At 48.7% G+C, this 24977-nt stretch overlaps 1 protein-coding gene across 2 annotated transcripts in view; it reads right to left on the reverse strand.

Annotated features, from left to right (window-relative positions):
- Nucleotides 1–21013, reverse strand: part of DNAJC10 (DnaJ heat shock protein family (Hsp40) member C10) — a 59467-nt gene extending 38454 nt beyond the window's left edge. Inside the window, exons 1-6 of one of the 2 annotated variants that reach the window (XM_077272580.1) lie at nt 20794–21013; nt 7222–7507; nt 3703–3865; nt 1582–1632; nt 994–1076; nt 766–897 (exon numbers count right to left, since the gene is read on the reverse strand). In XM_077272580.1, coding sequence (XP_077128695.1) covers nt 766–897; nt 994–1076; nt 1582–1632; nt 3703–3865; nt 7222–7416 — 624 coding nt within the window. In that variant the 5' untranslated portion in view covers nt 7417–7507; nt 20794–21013. Of the gene's footprint in view, nt 1–765; nt 898–993; nt 1077–1581; nt 1633–3702; nt 3866–7221; nt 7508–20590; nt 20658–20793 lie in introns of those variants that run through there. The other variant, XM_077272581.1, reaches the window with a different exon arrangement.
- Between the last annotated feature and the right edge of the window lie 3964 nt (nt 21014–24977).

Raw genomic sequence — 24977 nt, forward strand, 5'->3', positions numbered from 1 at the left:
TTTATTTTTTACTTTATTTAGTCCCTCTACGGGACTTTAATTTTCATTACTCTGATCACTGGTATAACACAATGCAATGGATTATATTGGTCAGTATTACACTGACAGAATCCCCTCAGTATGGTCTTACAGCCTTGCCATAGCTGGCTGACCTGGAGAGCATCATGACGACCTCATGTTGTCATGGCAACGATCGGGTCCTCATGATGACGTAAAGCTGTGCTTGCACGATGACGCACCCATACATTAAAGGTTGGGAACCCCTATCCGACCAGGACGTATGGATACATCAAAGATCCTGAAAGGGTTAAATGGGAGTTCCGAAATTAATATCCATTTTCATCCTACATAGCCATTTATTTTAGTAGAATAGTTATTTTCTAATATGGTTTAATTAAAAAAATCTCTACTCTTCCCTCTCTAATCTAACAGCTTTATTTTACCTTTTGGGACAGGCCTGGTCCCCACTTGCCGTGCTCTCCCCTTACAATCAGCACTGACAGTGCACTCTTGCTGGCTCGTCACTTCTCATTAGAGGCGATGAGGGAGTGCACTGTCACTGTGCACCGAAAAGAATATTGTAGCGAGCAGACGTTGGAATTGACAACTGATACATCATCAGTACAGCTGGGACTAGCCCAGCCACTGACACGGGCTGTAACTGATGACGCTTTGCTTCAGGGTGGGTACGGAGGCTGTGGCAGTCACTGTAATATTTACAAAAATTTAGAATGGTTCGCCATTGACAGCAATTTTCGGACTCACCATTCCAGTCTTAAAGATGTAGAGACTTGGATAACTATTGATTCCCCGGCTCCGACACAGGTTTCTTTCATCTCTGCAGTTCACTGCTCCTATTCGTATCAGTCCATCCATTTCCTTAGCAAATTCTCTCCACTGAAAATAAAATCATAGGAAAAAAAAAAAAAGTGAATCCAAAAATTAGGAGGTTACATCGAACAGTGTAGCATGAGGTTACAATATTGGGCTTACCGTTGGTGCAAGATCATGACAGTGAGAACAACCGGGAGAATAGAAATTAATGAACCAAACTTCTCCTGTGTTCACAGCTCCATCTAAAGAATAAAAAACACACTGGTTTAACCTAGACTTATCTAAAGATAGGATGAAAATTTGAGGGAGAAAACTAACCAAATTTAAGGGCTCAGGGCACCGTTATGCCCTCTGTGACCATCATATCAAGCAGAGGAGCACAACTTCACTATGAATTGTGAATCAGGGCCATGGGAAGAGCTGACAATCAGTAGTTGTTGCCTCGTCCATCAATTCACAGTCAGTTTACTGGGAAGTGTAGTGAACAAGCAGCTTCAGACAGGAGCTTTGGGTCAGAGTGTGCACACTGACACTGCGTGTATGCCGCTGAGCTCCTGCAGTGTCAGTGTGAATGCGTAGGAACACAGTTCATGCAGTGCTCACCCTGGGAAAGCGGGTACCATCAATCAAAATCATTTTTTAGAACCTCACAGATATATCACTACTCAACAGAGAAACATTTTGAACTTGGAAGTTTTTTCTTTGAGTGAACACAAACCACAGTGTAGGTAGAAACAAAACACTTACCAAATTCTCCTTTATCCAAAGTAAAAACTTCAGGATCATCATCATAAATGCCTTAAAAATCAGAATTAAAATAAAAGATTAGTCATTTGTAAGAAATGCTGATTTTAGCTCCATCGCTGGCACTTACAATAATAATTATATATTTTTTTATTTTTATAGCACCAACATAATCCAAAGAGGTTTACAATTTTAGAGGGGACTTGTACAAACAATAGCATAAATCAGATATTAGGAGGAGTGAGGGTCCTGCTCGCAAGCTTACAACCTATGAGGAAATAGGGGGGCACAGAAGATAAGTGATAAAATGTGCTTATATTGTACGGTCAGCCATGATATACTAACTAGGGTCTGCGCATAACACTGCATGATCCGTACCCAGCCTGTATGTGTACCGCACAGAGGGCTATTAAGAGCATGGAGAGTCAGTAAAGCAAAAATAAAACTGGCACCTAGGAACACAGGCTTTATTGTAAGTGAACAAAGCCGACTCTGGCCATTGATCCAACTTTTGATTTACCAAAATATGGACAATGCTAACTAACAATTAAAAGTTTAGAAGGTGTTGTATCAGCGTACACAAATCTATTATGGAAGGTGCAACTACGATCACCCCGTGGCCAGGGGTCTCGCCTTTGGCTGCCTGAAGGAAGGCGACTGCTCTCACGTATAGAGGGGGCACCAAGGCGAGGGAACCATGATGCTCCCACTATGGAGTCCATGTGCACTAAGGGTACAGTGACAGTTGGGGTAACACATTTCACGCTCTGCAGTTATTTATTATACACAGATTTTAGTGAAATTACCGTATTTTTCGGACTATAAGACGCACCCCCAAATTTGGTGAAGAAAGAGAAAAAAAAATATTTTTTATGTTAAATGGGGGTCTGTCTTATAATGTCAGTGTCCGTCTTACAAATCATATGTCCCTCATCCTGGTATCTATATAACCCCCATCTTTGTGCTGGCACATGCCCCCCTGTGCTGCTGTCAGGCACATGCCCCCCTGGTCACTACATGCCCCTCCCCCGTGCTGCTGGCAGGCACATGCCCCTCCCCCGTGCTGCTGGCAGGCACATGCAACTCCCCCGTGCTGCTGGCAGGCACATGCAACTCCCCCGTGCTGCTGGCAGGCACATGAAAATGGCAGGCTCCGTGCTCACAGCTCCTCGGTTGTGCTTCCTGTTTCCCAGGCATCGGATCATGTGACCTCATGTCATCACTGTGCTGTGCCGATCACATGATCGGATGTCAGCACAAACACAGGAAGCAACCGAGGAGCTGTGAGCACAGAGCCATCAGGGAAAGGTGAGTTAAGTGTTCGTTATTTTATCATGTGCCTGCCAGCAGCAGAGGGGGAAGCATGTGTCTGCCAGCAGCAGCAGGGGGGGGGGGGGAGCATGTGCCTGCCAGCAGCAGCAGGGGGGGGGGGGGGGGGGAGCATGTGCCTGCCAGCAGCACAGGGGGGGCATATAAGAGTGACCGGGGGCCATATCCATGATGGGAGTGGGAGGGACAAGTGCAGGCACATGTAATATTCGCTGCTCCCCTGTGAATCAACTCGGCACAGGTTCAGCACCGAGGTGATGGACAGCAGGTGCAGTGAATATTACATGAGGCTAATGAGCGGGAGCACAGGACCTCCTGCTGTCTCTGCAGCCCGCAGGCAGCCCACCCCAGCCCCCTGACACCACTCCAGAGCCGCCCCCTCCTCTACAGCACAGCACACAGATTTGGATTATAAGACGCACCCCCCACTTTCCCCCAAAATTTTGGGGAACAAAAGTGCATCTTATAGTCCGAAAAATACGATACACAAAATATGACCATTTCCGAATAAACTATACGAGAAGGAGAGTCAGTGTGACAAGGGGCAGAATAGTGAACCATAACCGGACTAGCAGAACGGAGCCGCGGTGATTTACATAGCCACATCCTATTGTGTAGGGGAGCATGACCACTCTGCAAATAAGAACAGTCGTTCTACCCTGCTGCCAGCAAAATCAGAAATAATTCAGAAAATTTGAATCCTATCAGCAAAAGATGACAAAAAAAACAAACAAAAAAAAAAGGTATAAAATAAAGGAATACAAAAAAAAGCAAAAAAAAAAAAACAAAACATACCAAAATCATATCGGTAGTAGCTCCAACTTTCATAATGGCCTCCTTGGTTCTCCTCTAGACCTTTCTCACCATATTTATCATACTTTTTGCGAAGATCTTCATCTTTTAACACCTCGTAAGCGCGGTTTATTTTCAAAAATTTGTCATGTGCACTTGGATCATTCTGGAGAGATTAGAAATTTGATTGTGACCAGAATTATAAATCACATCATACTTAAAGCAGAAGCAAACTTATCTCCTTAAAACGCCAAACACTGGTTACAGTGACTAGGTTGTTTGTAGACATGGAGTATAAAGTAAGATATCACCTCTGCACAGAATAGCTGACTGCCAGACCCCCACTGATCGGCAGAATGGAGGACTTTTAAGGGAATCTGAGAAAAGCATGATGTAGAGGCTGAAACCGTGATTCCAGCAATGTGTCACTTATTAGGCTATGTGTTGCCGTTTCAATAAAATCAGTGTTTTATCAGCAAAAGATTATCACTACAGGACTAGTCTCGTGCCAAGTAGTCCTCATGCTCTGTTTAATCTAGGTCCCCACCACTAATGAGCAGCTTTCTGCCTACGCACAGTGTACACAGAAAGCTGCAAATCAATGATGTGGCCAGGATTATACAGGGTTCCGCATTCAGAGAACGGGAAAATCTGCAGCAGAGAAAACAATGACTTTAGCAATCAGACTAGGAAGTGACACAGTTGGAATCAGGGTCTCAGCCTCTACATCATATATAGCAAAACACTATTGACACTCCCTTTAAAAAGTTGCCTAGGATTAAAACAATAATGTGGGGGAGACAGGGCAAAAACGTAGAACAAGGATGAATTCTCATTGCCACACAAGAAAAAAAAACAAAAAAAAAAAACAGACCTACCTGTGGCCAAATAATTTTGTCTCCCTGATCACAGCATAATTTACATGAAATTACGAGTATTAAAAGGTAACTTTAAATCTCAGACAAAAAAAAAAATAATTGGGAGTACAAACTTATGAGAACCTTTCACACACTAGGAGCAGGAATACATGGATTTATGTCATTCTACATCACCTAAGGAATGTGCTCGTCAGACCTTTTGGGGGCATCACAACCATGGACCAGACCTCAATCACAGGACAATAAAACTTTCCCACTCATTCTATGAACTGTTCCAATATTTACGGCCACAACTGCTTCTCCCTCTCCCATATTGGAGGTTCTGCTTCACTTGTCTTGTCTATTGCATTATTCCTGTGTCCTGTTGTGCATAAATGTGACTTCAGATTTTGTGATATTTTAAGCCTGATGAAGAGACCTGTGTAGTCTCGAAAACTTGCAATTTGTTACCACCTTTTCAGTAGTCATTAAAAGGTATCAACCACCAAGAACTCTGAAATTAGAAGGTAAGAATTTTTAAAGACGTGCTGGATTGCGTTTTGGATTACTTTCACGATATTACGTGGTTCTACCGGGCGGTCGATTCCGGAGCTGGGATTTGGACAATGGTCAAAATACAGAATGGAGAGATAATCTCATTATTTTTAAGTCATCATGAAGTCGTAAGGCCCCTGTACAGACTACTGTCTGAACATGCCAATATTGGAAGGCTCGGGCAAGGCACAGCTTGAGCCTGACCCTTTGTTATACAGGAGATGGACTCCTGACAGCGACCTAACATGGACTTCCTACTCTCTCCACTTTGGAAGCACAAATGTTCAGCTAAGCCCAACGAAGAGTTAGAGGACAGCGAATTAGTACTCGCCCATCAGCTATCGCATGGGGCCTTTAGAGACATTATTCATTAAAAAAAAAACGTTACCACTATTTAAACATAAGCACAGAACCAACATTTGCAGAGGGGTGTAACTTGGATTCGAGAGCCAGCAAAGTGACATCACCAGAAGTCTGCATGCAAGAGAAGAGAGTGCACAATCTGGAATAAGATCAGCATGGAAAAATAACACAGAAAATGTCACTTTTAGTTAAGAAGCCATTTGCCTGAGGGACAAGGAGGCTCCGCTCATCCCCATCTCCCGTTCCCTATATTAGGGGGTGAGCTCTATTGTACACAGTAACTACAACCACATCCACACCTCCTGCACCCTACAGTGATATTCTGCACCTCACCAGCCAGCACTGTCGCCTATTCACATGGTAATAGGAGCTGGAATCCAACATTCTTTCCCACATTAGGAAATGCATCAAAATAGGCTTAGTATCCTGCCTAAGACAAATATTTGGGGATTGCACGCTGGGGAGGCAGCAACATCAAATTAAGGGGGTTGTCTCAAATTTTAGAATGGTTACAACTGCAAAGTGCAGGGAAAAAAAAAAAAAAAAAAAAAAAAAACACAACACAAGAACATTTGCAATTTACCTTTTATTAAAAAAAAAAATCTTCTCCATTCTCATAATGAAGGGTTGTTTTGTTTGTGTTTTTATTAATTCTCTAGTGTACAGATGGGTTATCGACCCACCCTGAAGTCACGGTATGGATGCTTATCTGCTAGCTTCATGCCAGGCTCAGTCTCCTCAATGCTGCGCACGGCCAGAGGGGCGGGCGGGCACGGCCAGAGGGGCGGGCGGGCACGGCCAGAGGGGCGGGCGCGCACGGCCAGAGGGGCGGGCGGGCACGGCCAGAGGGGCGGGCGCGCAGATCGGGCCAGCTTCACCACCATGCTGCCAGCCCAATCTTCAGGAGTGCGCGACCACTGGCAATAGAGGCGTGAAGCTTACCTAAGGATAATTTTTTAGTAAATAAAATCATTCCTATCTTGCTGATACATGAAGAGATCACCTCCATTCACGGCAGCCACATGAACCCACCTCTTGAATCACCTAAGCAATTGTCTACATAGGTCAGGTCACTGTTTTTTTTTTACCATTTAGGCTTTATCATATTCATCAGCAATCTGCCAGCACTAAAGCACTGGAACTTTATTTTCCTAACTTTTCCCTCCATGAATTCCTGCTTTCACTGCCCAATGGCTGGCCTACCCCTACACTGAACGCCCACCTCTCTGCAACGCATAAATGCAGGTTGATAGAAATAAAAGCAGAGAAAGCCCTGCCCCCACTTTTTGCAGCCCAACTCAATGTCTCACCTTTTTAAAATAGCTAACAAATAGTCTTTATCAAAATTCTGCTTTAACTTAAAAGGGAGGGGAGCTCCCAAAATTGCAAGTTATCCCCAATGCATACAATGAGAGATAGGTTTCTGATCACTAAGAGTCTGACCTGTATAACCAGCTCTTCTGAAAGTGGGGTTCCTTCTGGAATGGAGCGTATGTGTGCATGCTTGGCCTCCGCTGCATTCATTTTCACTGGGACTGCCAGAAACAGTCGGGAGGTAAACTCTGCAGCAGTCTAATAGACAATGAATGGAGAGGAGACCGAGCATGTGCACCTATGCTGCATTCACGATAGGGATCTGAAGTCCCGTTCTAGTGATCGCTGGGAGGTGGGGGGGTCACCTGTTGGATAGGGGATCACTCATTCTTAAAAGTTAGTAACACAGAACAATATCGAGGACTGCACTTACCTGATTTTTATCAGGATGTAGTTTTAGGGCTAATTTCTTGAACGCTTGTCTGATTTCTCTAGTACTGGATGCCCTGGATGTGCCCAGTAGTCCATAGTAGTCCTCATCTGTGCAGACCAGCACGGCCAAGGAGAAGATGATAAAACCCAGAGCCGTTCTCCCGAGGTTTCCAGTTCTTGCAGGGTCACCATCCATCGTTCATATAAATGTTGGAAAACTAAAATACTAATGACTAATTTGAGTTCCGGTTCTTAGTGATTTTCCATGGTGTCTTCCTTCCTTTGGGCTGAAATAAAAAAAAAGAGGAAAAAAAAAAAATTACTAAGTTGTCTGTAAACTTTAAATACTGTAGCGCAACTCCACTTTTTTGCACTTCTAAATTGGGAGAAAGTGCTGGCATACACAGAGCGGATCCCCAGATCAGTATGATGCCAGGTTGTACCACGCAGGACAGGGGGCAATGTCTGTATCTCATAACATTCCCCCACACCCTTCCTTTCTGCTACTTCTCTACAGGCTGCCATTAAAAGAGGCTAATCCTCTGCATTTCAGACCAAAATAAGTATTATTGGGGGATTATTTTCCATGGTGCTGGCAGGGCAGCCGATTCACATGCATTATTTGGGGATGGTCATCATAGCGGAATCCATGCCACAGTGTGGCTGCTACATGTGAACCTATCATGTTGAAAATGGCATGTAATCTAGAACAAAAGGAGCTGATCAGATTGATATTCATTTTTTGGGAAAAGTTTTAGAAAAACTTTCAGTTTATTCATTGAAATCCCATTTGGTTTATTTGGATAGGAGTCCAGTGGGCGGTTCTACCAGTGACTGACAGCCATCCCAGTATGACTGTGCATGCAGACTCATATATACACTGTGTGCAGAATTATTAGGCAAGTTGTATTTTAGAGGATTGTTTTTATTATTGCTCAACAACTATGTTCTCAATCAACCCAAAAAACTCAAATATCAAAGCTTAATATTTTTGGAAGATGGAGTGGTTTTTTTGTTGTTATTTTTTTTAGATTTGGCCATCTTAGGAGGATGATATCTGTTTGTGCAGGTAATTATTACTGCACAGAATTATTAGACAACTTAATAAAAAACAAATATATTCCCATCTCACTTGTTTATTTTCACCAGGTAAACCAATATAACTGTACAAAATTTAGAAATAAACATTTCTGACATGCAAAAACAAACCCCCCCCAAATTAGTGACCGATATAGCCCCCTTTCTTTATGATGACACTCAGCAGCCTTCCATCCATAGATTCTGTCAGTTGCTTGATCTGTTTACGACCAACATTGCGTGCAGCAGCCACCACAGCCTCCCAGACACTGTTTCCCTTCCTGTAGATCTCACATTTTATGAGGGACCACAGGTTCCCTATGGGGTTCAGATCAGGTGAACAAGGGGGCCATGTCATTATTCTTTCTTCTTTGAGACCTTTACTGGCCAGCCATGCTGTGGAGTAGTTGGAGGCATGTGATGGAGCATTGTCCTGCATGAAAATCATGTTTTTCTTGAACGATACTGACTTCTTCCTGTACCACTGCTTGAAGAAGTTGTCTTCCAGAAACTGGCAGTAGGTTTGGGAGTTGAGCTTCACTCCATCCTCAACCCGAAAAGGTCCCACAAGTTCATCTTTGATGATACCAGCCCATACCAGTCCCCCACCTCCACCTTGCTGGCGTCTGAGTCGGAGCTCTCTGCCCTTTACTGATCCAGCCTCTGGCCCATCCATCTGGCCCATCAAGAGTCACTCTCATTTCATCAGTCCATAAAACCTTTGAAAAGTCAGTCTTAAGATATTTCTTGGCCCAGTCTTGACGTTTTATCTTATGTTCCTTGTTCAAAGGTGGTCGTTTTTCAGCCTTCCTTACCTTGGCCATGTCCCTGAGTATCGCACACCTTGTGCTTTTTGTTACTCCAGTAACGCTGCAGCTCTGAAATTTGGCAAAACTGGTGGCAAATGGCATATTGGCAGCTTCACGCTTGATTTTCCTCAATTCATGGGCAGTTATTTTGCGCCTTTTTTGCCCAACACGCTTCTTGCGACCCTGTTGGCTATTTGCCATGAAACGCTTGACTGTTCGGTGATCACGCTTCAAAAGTTTGGCAATTTCAAGACTGCTGCATCCCTCTGCAAGACATCTCACAATTTTAGACTTTTCAGAGCCCGTCACATCTCTCTTCTGACCCATTTTGCCAAAGGAAAGGAAGTTGACTAATAATTAAGCGCACCTAATATAGGGTTTTGATGTCATTAGACAACACCCCTCCTCATTACAGAGATGCACATCACCTGAATTACTTAATTGGTGGTTGGCTCTCAAGCCTCAACAGCTTGGAGTAGGACAACATGTATAAAAAGTATCATGTGATCAAAATACAACTTGCCGAATAATTCTGCACACAGTGTAGACATCAAGGATTTCAATGAATAGAATACAAGTTGTTCGGAATCTTTTCCAACAAACCAATATAGAATTCTGCTCAGCTTCTTCTCTGTAAGGTGCCGTCCTCAGATCAGACTGCGTATGCAACCTGACAGGGGCCCTTTAATCTTGTTCCTATATGCTTGTTAGCTCTATGAATAGACGAGAAGTGAGCAGCTGCTGGAAGAAGCAGAACCTAATAATTAGAAAGTGTCTGCTGGTGCCTGTAGTGCCCCCATAGATAATAATAGCTCCATATGGGAACTGCAGGCAGATTCTTGTATCATGTCCCGGATTATTGCTGTACAGAGGACTAGGTAGAAGAGATTAGAACCATCTTATCCCTAAAAGTAAACATAGCAAAATCTAAAGGCCCCGTCACACACAGCGACGCTGCAGCGATACAGACAACGATGCTGATCGCTGCAGCGTCGCTGTTTTGTCGCTGTTTGATCGCTGGGGAGCTGTCACACAGATAGCTCTCCAGCGACCAACGATGCCGAGGTCCCAGGTAACCAGGGTAAACATCGGGTTACTAAGCGCAGGGCCGCGCTTAGTAACCCGATGTTTACCCTGGTTACCAGCGTAAAAGTTAAAAAAAACAAACAGTACATACTTACATTCCAGTGTCTGTCCCCCGGCGTTCTGCTTCTCTGAACTGTGTAAGCACAGCGGCCGTAAAGCAGAGCGGTAACGTCACCGCTGTGCTGTGTTTTCCGGCTGGCCGGCGCTCACAGTGCACAGCGCCGGGGGACAGACACTGGAATGTAAGTATGTACTGTTTTTTTTTTTTTTTTTTACTTTTACGCTGGTAACCAGGGTAAACATCGGGTTACTAAGCGCGGCCCTGCGCTTAGTAACCCGATGTTTACCCTGGTTACCAGTGAAGACATCGCTGAATCCGTGTCACACACACCGATTCAGCGATGTCAGCGGGACCTCAACGACCAAAAAAAGGTCCAGGCCATTCCGACACGACCAGCGATCTCACAGCAGGGGCCGAGTCGCTGCTACGTGTCACACATAGCGAGATCGCTACTGAGGTCGCTGTTGCGTCACAAAACTTGTGACTCAGCAGCGATCTCGCTTAGTGAGACGGGGGCTTAAAGCATTCCTAGAAAACATCAGCTCACGCAATCCCAACATTTCATAGCTCAGACAGGAAAAATGGATTCCAACTCATCACTGGAGGATGGAAATGGTTTCGGAAGCAGTGCAGCTCGCCATGCTATGATGTTTTTGCAACTTTATTTCATGTACATGGGGGATATAAACCAAGCTCAGGCGCTGACTAGTGATGAGCGAGCATGATAAGGTGTTACCTGAGCATGCTCATGTGGTAATAAAGTATCTTCAGTGTGCTTGAATACTATGTTCAAGTCCCTGCGGCTGCATGTCTCACGGCTGTTCGACAGCCACAACACGAAAATTGCCTTACAAATAGGAAACTCCTGCATGAGTTGCTGCTGCCGAACAGCTAACACTCTGTTAGCACCTGAGCATGCTCAGATAACACCTTATCCCAGCACGTTTGCTCATCACTATTGGTGCTATGAAATCTTAGATTGCTGTTTCGGCTGGCAGCATTCAGCACACAGCTATCTCTTCCAACTCCGCCATACACAGGAGTGTTCATGTGCTCTCTATGGGGAAATCGGAATAAGCAGCTATCAGGCACCTCTGACAATCACTTATGTCCAAGGAGAAGAAAAGGATCAGGTTGTTTTTTTTTGTAAATATAACCGCCTGATCTTTCCAACCCCTGATAACATCTGATGATGGGAGATTTGGGAGACCACTGTAAACATTAGAAAAGTCCTGGTCAGTTTCACAAAAAAATCTGCTGACAGATTCCCTTTACGTACTCAGAGCAGCATAATATAGGAGCCAGATTCCATGAGTTAAGATTAAGGGTGCGTAGCCAGCTGAAACGCGTTGATATCGCACACGTGACTTACATCGCTGATGCTGTTTTATCCTCTACTGAGCAAAAAAAAAGCAGAAAAAAGTGTGTTCACAAGTTCGTTGAGCTGGATTTTCTTCTCTTTTGTGATACCTAAGCTACCCCATGTGCATGACATTGCAGTAAGTGAAATAGCTAATCAGAAGAACTATACTACATTTCTAATTGGAGGTATTTGCAATAATAATAATAATAATAATAATTATTATTATTATTATTATTATCTACTACATATTGGGTTAGGATCTTGGAGATGCGAGTACCCCTTTAACCCCTTTCTGCCATCGGATGGAATAGTACGTCCGATGGCAGATCCCCCACTTTGATGTGGGTTCCGGCGGTGAGCCCCCATCAAAGCCAGGACATGTCAGCTGTACAAAACAGCTGACATGTGCCTGAAATAGCGGCGGGAGGAATTGCGATCCACCCGCCGCTACTAACTAGTTAAATGCCGCTGTCAAACGCTGACAGTGGCATTTAACAAGCGCTTCCGGCCATCCGGCCGGAAATGCGCACACGATGACCCTCCATCACGTTATCGGGGTTCATCGGTGCGTTGGCATGACAACCAGAGTTCTCCTGAAGACTTCTATGGTTATTAATCCCAGATTGCTGTGAGCTCCACCCTGTGGTCGGCGCTCATAGCAATGCAGTAATTCTACTACATAGCAGCGATCTGAGCATCGCTCCTATGTAGCAGAGCTGATCAGGCTATGCCAGCTTCTAGCCTCCCATAGAGGCTATTTAAGCATGCCAAAGGTAAAAAAAAAAAAAGTTTTAAAAAATATGAAAGAACCCCAAAAAACCTTCAAATCACCCCCCTTTCGCCCCATTCATAATAAAAGAAAATAAAAAATCAAACCTACACATATTTGGTATTGCCGCGTTCAGAATCGCCTGATCAATAAAAAAAGAATTAACCTGATCGCTAAACGGCGTAGCGAGAAAAAATTTGAAACGCCAGAATTACATTTTTTGGTCTCCAAGACATTGCATTAAAATGCAATAACAGGCGATCAAAAGAACGTATCTGCACCAAGTTGGTATAATTAAAAACGCCAGCTCAGCGGGCAAAAAATAAGATCTCACCAAACCCAAGATCCCAAAAAATGGAGACGCTACGGGTCTCGGAAAATTTAGCAATTTGTTTTTTTTAGCAAAGTTTGGAATTTTTTTTTTCACCACTTACATAAAAAAAAGAACCTAGACATATTTGGTGTCTATGAACTCGTAATGACCTGGAGAATCATAATGGCATGTCAGTTTTAGCATTTAGTGAACCTAGCAAAAAAGCCAAACAAAAAACAAGTGTGGGATTGCACTTTGTTTGCAATTTCACTGCACTTGGAATTTTCTTCTCCCATTTTCTAGTACATGATATCTTAAAACCAATGGTTTCATTCAAAAGTACAACTCGTCCCACAAAAAATAAGCCCTCACATGGCCATATTGACAGAAAAATTAAAAGTTATGGCTCTGGAAAGGAGGGGAGTGAAAAACGAAAACGTAAAACCGAAAAAAGCTCCAGGGGTTAATAGAGGTCACAGATTGAAGCCCCCTGAATGGATATAGTGTGTAAACACTGACCATGATGGTTACCGAGTCCATCACAATTAAAAGGGTTGCCTGGAACTTTAACATTGATGATCTATTGTTAGGATAGGTCGTCGATCTCTGATCCCTGGAGGGGCAAAACCCGGCACCCCTGCCGATCAGCTGTGGAGCCTCACAGCACAGCTTTGTTAACTGATCCGACCAGCTTTGGTGCCACAGCGCTCTTCTCTAGTGCCGTACAGCAAGAGTCAGCAATGCAACCATGCCACTGGTCCGCACTGTCCAGCAATTCAAAGCGCCCAGCCCTCCAACAAGCAGGAAGCCTTCACACCTGCAACATTTGCCTAAGCTCCGGATATTTGCAAGGAAAATCTGTGCCTGAAGATGAGTGGCCATCTCATCATTGCTGTAACACCTTTGTTTCTAGACTAAAAATGGCTCTAACAGTTTTATGTATTTTGTGCCTTAAAATTTCATTTACATCTTTTTAAAGTTAACTTTACTTGGTGTCATACACTTTCTTTCCGTTTCAGCACGTTATTATATTTTAGTCTAATTCATCATTTGTCCTGCACTTCTCTACAGTACATCACCTATCGGACCTTCTTCTGTTGCAATCGAAGGCTAATATTCAACATTTTAAAACTCATTGAAAGGATTATGCGACATTTGTCTCGAAAAAGGTCCCTTCACCCCCCCCCCCCCCAAAAAAAAAAAAAGTAAAAAAAAAAAAATCTCTGAATTTGTGCCAATTCATCAAACACTGGGTGCCCATTTCGATAAATTTGGTGCAAAATCTGCCAGCGCTAAATAAAAAAACAAAAAACAATAAACAATGCAAATAATGAATCGGAGCCTGCTGATGTGCAGTGGATGCAGTGGGGGGTCCGCTCAGAGATTAGCCCTGTCTTCATTGAAGGGTTTCTGGGATAATCCCTCTAACAAATTCTTTTTTTTTCTGCTAGCAGTACACAAAGTTGCAGTGATGGAGGGACGAAGAGGGCACGTGGTGGAGGGACAAAGAGGGCACGTGGTGGAGGGACAAAGAGGGCACGTGGTGGAGGGACAAAGAGGGCACGTGGTGGAGGGACAAAGAGGGCACGTGGTGGAGGGACAAAGAGGGCACGTGGTGGAGGGACAAAGAGGGCACGTGGTGGAGGGACAAAGAGGGCACGTGGTGGAGGGACAAAGAGGGCACGTGGTGGAGGGACAAAGAGGGCACGTGGTGGAGGGACAAAGAGGGCACGTGGTGGAGGGACAAAGAGGGCACGTGGTGGAGGGACAAAGAGGGCACGTGGTGGAGGGACAAAGAGGGCACGTGGTGGAGGGACAAAGAGGGCACGTGGTGGAGGGACAAAGAGGGCACGTGGTGGAGGGACAAAGAGGGCACGTGGTGGAGGGACAAAGAGGGCACGTGGTGGAGGGACAAAGAGGGCACGTGGTGGAGGGACAAAGAGGGCACGTGGTGGAGGGACAAAGAGGGCACGTGGTGGAGGGACAAAGAGGGCACGTGGTGGAGGGACAAAGAGGGCACGTGGTGGAGGGACAAAGAGGGCACGTGGTGGAGGGACAAAGAGGGCACGTGGTGGAGGGACAAAGAGGGCACGTGGTGGAGGGACAAAGAGGGCACGTGGTGGAGGGACAAAGAGGGCACGTGGTGGAGGGACAAAGAGGGCACGTGGTGGAGGGACAAAGAGGGCACGTGGTGGAGGGACAAAGAGGGCACGTGGTGGAGGGACAAAGAGGGCACGTGGTGGAGGGACAAAGAGGGCACGTGGTGGAGGGACAAAGAGGGCACGTGGTGGAGGGACAAAGAGGGCACGTGGTGGAGGGACAAAGAGGGCACGTGGTGGAGGGACAAAGAGGGCACGTGGTGGAGGGACAAAGAGGGCACGTGGTGGAGGGACAAAGAGGGCACGTGGTGGAGGGACAAAGAGGGCACGTGGTGGAGGGACAAAGAGGGCACGTGGTGGAGGGACAAAGAGGGCACGTGGTGGAGGGACAAAGAGGGCACGTGGTGGAGGGACAAAGAGGGCACGTGGTGGAGGGACAAAGAGGGCACGTGGTGGAGGGACAAAGAGGGCACGTGGTGGAGGGACAAAGAGGGCACGTGGTGGAGGGACAAAGAGGGCACGTGGTGGAGGGACAAAGAGGGCACGTGGTGGAGGGACAAAGAGGGCACGTGGTGGAGGGACAAAGAGGGCACGTGGTGGAGGGACAAAGAGGGCACGTGGTGGAGGGACAAAGAGGGCACGTGGTGGAGGGACAAAGAGGGCACGTGGTGGAGGGACAAAGAGGGCACGTGGTGGAGGGACAAAGAGGGCACGTGGTGGAGGGACAAAGAGGGCACGTGGTGGAGGGACAAAGAGGGCACGTGGTGGAGGGACAAAGAGGGCACGTGGTGGAGGGACAAAGAGGGCACGTGGTGGAGGGACAAAGAGGGCACGTGGTGGAGGGACAAAGAGGGCACGTGGTGGAGGGACAAAGAGGGCACGTGGTGGAGGGACAAAGAGGGCACGTGGTGGAGGGACAAAGAGGGCACGTGGTGGAGGGACAAAGAGGGCACGTGGTGGAGGGACAAAGAGGGCACGTGGTGGAGGGACAAAGAGGGCACGTGGTGGAGGGACAAAGAGGGCACGTGGTGGAGGGACAAAGAGGGCACGTGGTGGAGGGACAAAGAGGGCACGTGGTGGAGGGACAAAGAGGGCACGTGGTGGAGGGACAAAGAGGGCACGTGGTGGAGGGACAAAGAGGGCACGTGGTGGAGGGACAAAGAGGGCACGTGGTGGAGGGACAAAGAGGGCACGTGGTGGAGGGACAAAGAGGGCACGTGGTGGAGGGACAAAGAGGGCACGTGGTGGAGGGACAAAGAGGGCACGTGGTGGAGGGACAAAGAGGGCACGTGGTGGAGGGACAAAGAGGGCACGTGGTGGAGGGACAAAGAGGGCACGTGGTGGAGGGACAAAGAGGGCACGTGGTGGAGGGACAAAGAGGGCACGTGGTGGAGGGACAAAGAGGGCACGTGGTGGAGGGACAAAGAGGGCACGTGGTGGAGGGACAAAGAGGGCACGTGGTGGAGGGACAAAGAGGGCACGTGGTGGAGGGACAAAGAGGGCACGTGGTGGAGGGACAAAGAGGGCACGTGGTGGAGGGACAAAGAGGGCACGTGGTGGAGGGACAAAGAGGGCACGTGGTGGAGGGACAAAGAGGGCACGTGGTGGAGGGACAAAGAGGGCACGTGGTGGAGGGACAAAGAGGGCACGTGGTGGAGGGACAAAGAGGGCACGTGGTGGAGGGACAAAGAGGGCACGTGGTGGAGGGACAAAGAGGGCACGTGGTGGAGGGACAAAGAGGGCACGTGGTGGAGGGACAAAGAGGGCACGTGGTGGAGGGACAAAGAGGGCACGTGGTGGAGGGACAAAGAGGGCACGTGGTGGAGGGACAAAGAGGGCACGTGGTGGAGGGACAAAGAGGGCACGTGGTGGAGGGACAAAGAGGGCACGTGGTGGAGGGACAAAGAGGGCACGTGGTGGAGGGACAAAGAGGGCACGTGGTGGAGGGACAAAGAGGGCACGTGGTGGAGGGACAAAGAGGGCACGTGGTGGAGGGACAAAGAGGGCACGTGGTGGAGGGACAAAGAGGGCACGTGGTGGAGGGACAAAGAGGGCACGTGGTGGAGGGACAAAGAGGGCACGTGGTGGAGGGACAAAGAGGGCACGTGGTGGAGGGACAAAGAGGGCACGTGGTGGAGGGACAAAGAGGGCACGTGGTGGAGGGACAAAGAGGGCACGTGGTGGAGGGACAAAGAGGGCACGTGGTGGAGGGACAAAGAGGGCACGTGGTGGAGGGACAAAGAGGGCACGTGGTGGAGGGACAAAGAGGGCACGTGGTGGAGGGACAAAGAGGGCACGTGGTGGAGGGACAAAGAGGGCACGTGGTGGAGGGACAAAGAGGGCACGTGGTGGAGGGACAAAGAGGGCACGTGGTGGAGGGACAAAGAGGGCACGTGGTGGAGGGACAAAGAGGGCACGTGGTGGAGGGACAAAGAGGGCACGTGGTGGAGGGACAAAGAGGGCACGTGGTGGAGGGACAAAGAGGGCACGTGGTGGAGGGACAAAGAGGGCACGTGGTGGAGGGACAAAGAGGGCACGTGGTGGAGGGACAAAGAGGGCACGTGGTGGAGGGACAAAGAGGGCACGTGGTGGAGGGACAAAGAGGGCACGTGGTGGAGGGACAAAGAGGGCACGTGGTGGAGGGACAAAGAGGGCACGTGGTGGAGGGACAAAGAGGGCACGTGGTGGAGGGACAAAGAGGGCACGTGGTGGAGGGACAAAGAGGGCACGTGGTGGAGGGACAAAGAGGGCACGTGGTGGAGGGACAAAGAGGGCACGTGGTGGAGGGACAAAGAGGGCACGTGGTGGAGGGACAAAGAGGGCACGTGGTGGAGGGACAAAGAGGGCACGTGGTGGAGGGACAAAGAGGGCACGTGGTGGAGGGACAAAGAGGGCACGTGGTGGAGGGACAAAGAGGGCACGTGGTGGAGGGACAAAGAGGGCACGTGGTGGAGGGACAAAGAGGGCACGTGGTGGAGGGACAAAGAGGGCACGTGGTGGAGGGACAAAGAGGGCACGTGGTGGAGGGACAAAGAGGGCACGTGGTGGAGGGACAAAGAGGGCACGTGGTGGAGGGACAAAGAGGGCACGTGGTGGAGGGACAAAGAGGGCACGTGGTGGAGGGACAAAGAGGGCACGTGGTGGAGGGACAAAGAGGGCACGTGGTGGAGGGACAAAGAGGGCACGTGGTGGAGGGACAAAGAGGGCACGTGGTGGAGGGACAAAGAGGGCACGTGGTGGAGGGACAAAGAGGGCACGTGGTGGAGGGACAAAGAGGGCACGTGGTGGAGGGACAAAGAGGGCACGTGGTGGAGGGACAAAGAGGGCACGTGGTGGAGGGACAAAGAGGGCACGTGGTGGAGGGACAAAGAGGGCACGTGGTGGAGGGACAAAGAGGGCACGTGGTGGAGGGACAAAGAGGGCACGTGGTGGAGGGACAAAGAGGGCACGTGGTGGAGGGACAAAGAGGGCACGTGGTGGAGGGACAAAGAGGGCACGTGGTGGAGGGACAAAGAGGGCACGTGGTGGAGGGACAAAGAGGGCACGTGGTGGAGGGACAAAGAGGGCACGTGGTGGAGGGACAAAGAGGGCACGTGGTGGAGGGACAAAGAGGGCACGTGGTGGAGGGACAAAGAGGGCACGTGGTGGAGGGACAAAGAGGGCACGTGGTGGAGGGACAAAGAGGGCACGTGGTGGAGGGACAAAGAGGGCACGTGGTGGAGGGACAAAGAGGGCACGTGGTGGAGGGACAAAGAGGGCACGTGGTGGAGGGACAAAGAGGGCACGTGGTGGAGGGACAAAGAGGGCACGTGGTGGAGGGACAAAGAGGGCACGTGGTGGAGGGACAAAGAGGGCACGTGGTGGAGGGACAAAGAGGGCACGTGGTGGAGGGACAAAGAGGGCACGTGGTGGAGGGACAAAGAGGGCACGTGGTGGAGGGACAAAGAGGGCACGTGGTGGAGGGACAAAGAGGGCACGTGGTGGAGGGACAAAGAGGGCACGTGGTGGAGGGACAAAGAGGGCACGTGGTGGAGGGACAAAGAGGGCACGTGGTGGAGGGACAAAGAGGGCACGTGGTGGAGGGACAAAGAGGGCACGTGGTGGAGGGACAAAGAGGGCACGTGGTGGAGGGACAAAGAGGGCACGTGGTGGAGGGACAAAGAGGGCACGTGGTGGAGGGACAAAGAGGGCACGTGGTGGAGGGACAAAGAGGGCACGTGGTGGAGGGACAAAGAGGGCACGTGGTGGAGGGACAAAGAGGGCACGTGGTGGAGGGACAAAGAGGGCACGTGGTGGAGGGACAAAGAGGGCACGTGGTGGAGGGACAAAGAGGGCACGTGGTGGAGGGACAAAGAGGGCACGTGGTGGAGGGACAAAGAGGGCACGTGGTGGAGGGACAAAGAGGGCACGTGGTGGAGGGACAAAGAGGGCACGTGGTGGAGGGACAAAGAGGGCACGTGGTGGAGGGACAAAGAGGGCACGTGGTGGAGGGACAAAGAGGGCACGTGGTGGAGGGACAAAGAGGGCACGTGGTGGAGGGACAAAGAGGGCACGTGGTGGAGGGACAAAGAGGGCACGTGGTGGAGGGACAAAGAGGGCACGTGGTGGAGGGACAAAGAGGGCACGTGGTGGAGGGACAAAGAGGGCACGTGGTGGAGGGACAAAGAGGGCACGTGGTGGAGGGACAAAGAGGGCACGTGGTGGAGGGACAAAGAGGGCACGTGGTGGAGGGACAAAGAGGGCACGTGGTGGAGGGACAAAGAGGGCACGTGGTGGAGGGACAAAGAGGGCACGTGGTGGAGGGACAAAGAGGGCACGTGGTGGAGGGACAAAGAGGGCACGTGGTGGAGGGACAAAGAGGGCACGTGGTGGAGGGACAAAGAGGGCACGTGGTGGAGGGACAAAGAGGGCACGTGGTGGAGGGACAAAGAGGGCACGTGGTGGAGGGACAAAGAGGGCACGTGGTGGGGGGACAAAGAGGGCACGTGGTGGGGGGGAGGAGTAAGAGGGCACGTGGTGGGGGGGAGGAGTAAGAGGGTACGTGGTGGGGGGGAGGAGTAAGAGGGTACGTGGTGGGGGGGAGGAGTAAGAGGGTACGTGGTGGGGGGGAGGAGTAAGAGGGTACGTGGTGGGGGGGAGGAGTAAGAGGGTACGTGGTGGGGGGGAGGAGTAAGAGGGTACGTGGTGGGGGGGAGGAGTAAGAGGGTACGTGGTGGGGGGGAGGAGTAAGAGGGTACGTGGTGGGGGGGAGGAGTAAGAGGGTACATGGTGGGGGGGGGAGGAGGGAAGAAGAGGGTACGTGGAGGGGGGGGAGGAGGGAAGAAGAGGGCACGTGGAGGGGGGGGGGAGGAGGGAAGAAGAGGGTACGTGGAGGGGGGGGAGGAGGGAAGAAGAGGGTACGTGGAGGGGGGGGGAGGAGGGAAGAAGAGGGTACGTGGAGGGGGGGGGGAGGAGGGAAGAAGAGGGTACGTGGAGGGGGAAGGAGGGAGGAAGGGGGTACATGGTGGGTAAAATATCCCATTCACCATGGTGAGGATGGAGGAATTTGCACGAAATTCATCAAAACCTGAATGGGATGGGACCTAACAGAGAAAAATAAAAAGAGAAGCCCTGCAGCAGCCTGTGGACCCGCCGTGGATTTTCTGCATGCCCAGTGCAGGGATACACAGTATTACCTGCAGGTCTATGGACCAAGTGCATGAAGAATAACAAATAAACTAAAAATACTAGCAGACAATAATTCCTTTTTCCAACTCGTCAGATTTAATACACAACTAAAAGATGTGCCCACACCTGATATAAAACCCCCGAGCATCTGACCCACAGACAAACACAAGAGAGCAGCGAAGTCCTCCACAAGTGCCGGTGAGGTCCCAGCAGGCAGCAGCGGTTCTTCCCCAGCTCCCAGCCTGGTGTCACGGTGTGAGCTTAGCGCACCCTGCCTGTGTTGAGGAGGACGCTTATCCCCACACACAGTGCACACTGCACCCTCTTACCTCCAGCCTGGAGCCGGCACTGACTGCAGCGTGAGAGCCGGAAGCAGCCGCACACACACACCAGGGTGACGCTCAGAGCTGTGACGCTACACACGCTCGGCCCCTCCCACGTCCGTATCCAGAAGCCTGCGCCGCCTAGGATTGTGGGAATAGGGCGGGGTTTGTGTCATGGCGCGTAGGGATTGGTCCAGATGGATGAAGACTTTTCAGGAGATCGTCCACTCCACTCGTCGGTGTCTCTCGCTCATCAGAGGAGCAGCCGGCTGGGTGGCTGATGAGCGGCTGTGAGTGCCCGTTTTCCCTCAGCCCCGCACCCCGTCCTTATGTGGCGGCTGTCCGGTCCCTGCTCTATACCCTGACAGGATAATGTAACAATTTGAACACTAGGTAGAATTAACACCTGAGTCCAATGAAGAGAACCATAAAACAATGAATAAAATTACCTTTTATTATCACAAACAAAAATAATTAAAAAAGGCTACAAGACTCATGATACAAAAAATACACCCAGGGGGCCAGAAAAATACCCTACAAAAATATATATTATTGCCACGATACAGCGTTTAAGGAAATCTACCATAATTGAAGTTAGTGAACAATGCAAAAATACTGTATAGACAGATCTACCTGGTGCACGTCCTAGTGCATATAACAATAACCTGCGCCCCAGTGGGGAATCCCTAATACATTACATAGGCGTGCATACACCGGTAACATGTAAACATACAGGATTGCAAAGTACAAATTATCTCACCGCCGTAACTCGTGGAAAGATGAAGACCGTAACTCGTGTGATGTCAGGTATTTCGGCGTTCCCCTGTCGCCCCGACGCGCGTTTCGCCCTTAGCTTCTTCCGGAGTCACAGGGGAACGCCGAAATAAGAGATGGAAGCAATAGAACTAAATAATGTAACTGACTGCACTGGTGATAGCGCTACTAGATAGTATTAGATAAGTAACACCCTCCCAATGGGAGGTGGAGCCGCATATTCATCACTGTAATGAGCGGTACCACGTGACCGCTCACACAGGACAGGCTGCCTGCTCTGAGAGGAGGCATCGTGGGAGCTGGGTGAGTATTTTAATGCAAACGGGTGGGCGCACGGGGTGGGAGGCGGGAGGTGACCCCGAACTTTATTTTTAACAAAAAAAAATAAAAAAACCTTAATTTTTCATTCCTTCTCTCCAGCGAACGCTGCTGGGGAGAAGAAATGAATGCCGGCTTCAGCACCAAAAGCAGGGGACAGCGCTTAACTCTAGCGCTGTCTCCTGCGGCGGTACGTGCACACGGAGGAGAGTGCACACTGTTCTCCGTGTGCACGTGTGCGGGACGCTTTGCGGACCGTGCTGCCGGAGAAAGTGGACATGTCTCCGTGTTTTGCACACAGACACACGGTCCTCAAAAAATCACTGACATCTGCAGAGACACATTGATTTGAGGGCTGTCCCACACGTCCAGATAATTCCGGTACCGGAATAAATCGGTGCCGGAGTTATCCGTGTCCGTGTGCCTGGGAACTCACGTAGGCCATACGTGCGGCACACGTGTGCCGCCCGTATAGCGAGTGGGTACCACACGGAGCGTGTGGTACCCACTCTGCATCGTGCTGAAGCCGCGATTCATATGTTCCCTGCAGCAGCGTTTGCTGCAGAGAAAATATGAATAATAGTGTTTAAAATAAAGATCTATGTGTCCGCCGCCCCCCCACCCCCTGTGCGCCCCCCCGCTGGTCAGAAAATACTTACCCGGGTCCCCCGTCGGCTGTCGCTCCTTCCTGGTCTGGCCGCGGCTTCTCTACTGTATGCGGTCGATTACACTCATGAATATGTGGCTCCACCTCCAATAGGGGCGGAGCCGACTATTCATGATTGTAAATGAGCGGCCCCACGTGACCGCATACTGTAAGCCGCGGCCAGACCAGGAAGGAGCTACAGCCGACGGGGGACCCGGGTAAGTATTTTCTGACCAGCGGGGGGGCGCACAGGGGGTGGGGGGGCGGCGGACACATAGATCTTTATTTTAAACACTATTATTCATATTTTCTCTGCAGCAAACGCTGCTGCAGGGAACATATGAATCGCGGCTTCAGCACCATGTGGGTGGGACAGCGCTTACTGTAGCGCTGTCTCCTGCACGCACACGGACCCCAGACGGAGAATGTCCGTGTGAGGTCCGTGTTTTACACGGACCCATTGACTCTATTGGGTCCGTGTAATACATGCGCTCCCACGAACACTGACATGTCTCCGTGTTTGGCACACGGAGACACGGTCCGCAAAAAATCAATGACCTCTGAACAGATGCATTGATTTTTATGGGTCTACGTGAGTCAGTGTCTCCGGTACGTGAGGAAACTGTCACCACACGTACCGGAGCCACTGACGTGTGAAACAGGCCTGACAGCAAATCCGCTTGTCTGCTCCTGCCCTTATCACACCAAGGCAGGAAGAATAATAATAATAATAATTTTATTTATATAGCGCCAACATATTCCGCAGCGCTTTACAACTTATAGAGGGGACTTATACAGACAACAGACATTACAGCATAACAGAAATCACAGTTCAAAACAGATACCAGGAGGAATGAGGGCCCTGCTGCTCGCAAGCTTACATAAATTATTAATAAATTAATAAGAATAAAAGTCATATTGTGGTGAATTAGCCAGAAAAAATATGTAGCTACTTTTTTGTACAAAAAGTATTGAATGAATTATTTGAGCTCTCAATGCTAGCAAATTATTTTTTTCTAGTTAGCCAATAAATACATTTGTCATGAAAGTATTTACCCCAAAGCAGATGAGTGAATTGTCAATCCCTAATGCTTCCTAACTGGACAGATTAATTCTGAATTTTAATTGACTTGAGGTTTTACTGTAATGCTCAATTATTTTAATATTTTTTGTGCAGTGCATATTGCATGAATATATGACGCTCCTTGTTTATAATACATTGTGGTTTTTTTTTTATATATATACTGTGCACTTTGTTTCAAATGTGCTTTAGCCTGTGGTTACAGTATGCTGCGACCTGTTTTTATTATGTTCCATCCTCTATTAAATAAGTTCCTTAAAATGAATGTGAGTGGCTATAGCTGGAAGTATGCTTGTCTATACATTGATGTCCATAAATGTATTGCTTCCAGATATAGCATAAGCTACCAGTGCAGCATTAAAATGCTAATTGGAGTGCAGCGAGATGTGATTATTCTGCAGGTAAGACCAAATATTGTAATAAAGCTAATTTTATTTGTGTATTATATTTTTGTAGATATTTTTAATATAAGGCTTATCTGCAGCATTTTGAAAGAGTTCTACATTAATGCATCAGAAAATACCGAGTAGCTGACAGTTAATGCCAAGGAACCACCTTTCTCAAACAAAATGCTTTTTTTTCCCTTTGTGTCATTGTGCTTGTAGCTGACGTGGCTTTGCAGGATATCTCCTGTGCAGTAAGTCCGGTACACAGACAAGTCAGAATATTATAGTATATCTGGAGTTTCAATAAGTGCTGACTAACGTGATGTTCACCTGCTTATTTTAACTACAGCAAAACTTTGACAACTATGACAGAAACACATCTTTTGTGTACACAGCTACAGACCAGATTGTATAGCTGAAATCAGAAATTTATATACACTATATAAAAAGACACATATGCATGTTTTTCTCAATATCTGACACAAAATCAGAATAAACCTTTCCTGTTTTATGTCAATTAGGATTACCATAATTATTAATATTTCCAAATGCCAGAATAATGAGAGAGAGAGAATGTTTAATGCATTTTTATTACTTACTGCAAAGTCAAAGGTTAACATACACAAAGATTACTATGTCTAAACAATTCTGGACTGCCCATATGATGGTGTCATGTGTTTGGAAGCTTCTGTTTTTTGGCAACATTTGAGTTAATTAGAGACACACCTGTGGATGTATTTTACTGCACACCTAAAACACACTGCTTCTTTGTGTAGCAACATGGGAAAGTCTAAAGAAATTTGCCAAGATATCAGAGAGTTGTGGACTTGCAGAAGTCTGGCTCATCCTTGGGTATAATTTCGAGCTACCTGAAGGTGCCTCATTCATCTGTACAAACAAATATACGCAAGTACAAACAAGATGGAAATGTCCAGTCATCATACTGCTCAGGAAGGAGACAGGTTCGGTGTCCCAGGGATGAACG

The sequence above is a fragment of the Ranitomeya variabilis genome, chromosome 7 (genome assembly GCF_051348905.1).
Source record: "Ranitomeya variabilis isolate aRanVar5 chromosome 7, aRanVar5.hap1, whole genome shotgun sequence".
Taxonomy (NCBI): Eukaryota; Metazoa; Chordata; class Amphibia; order Anura; family Dendrobatidae; genus Ranitomeya; species Ranitomeya variabilis.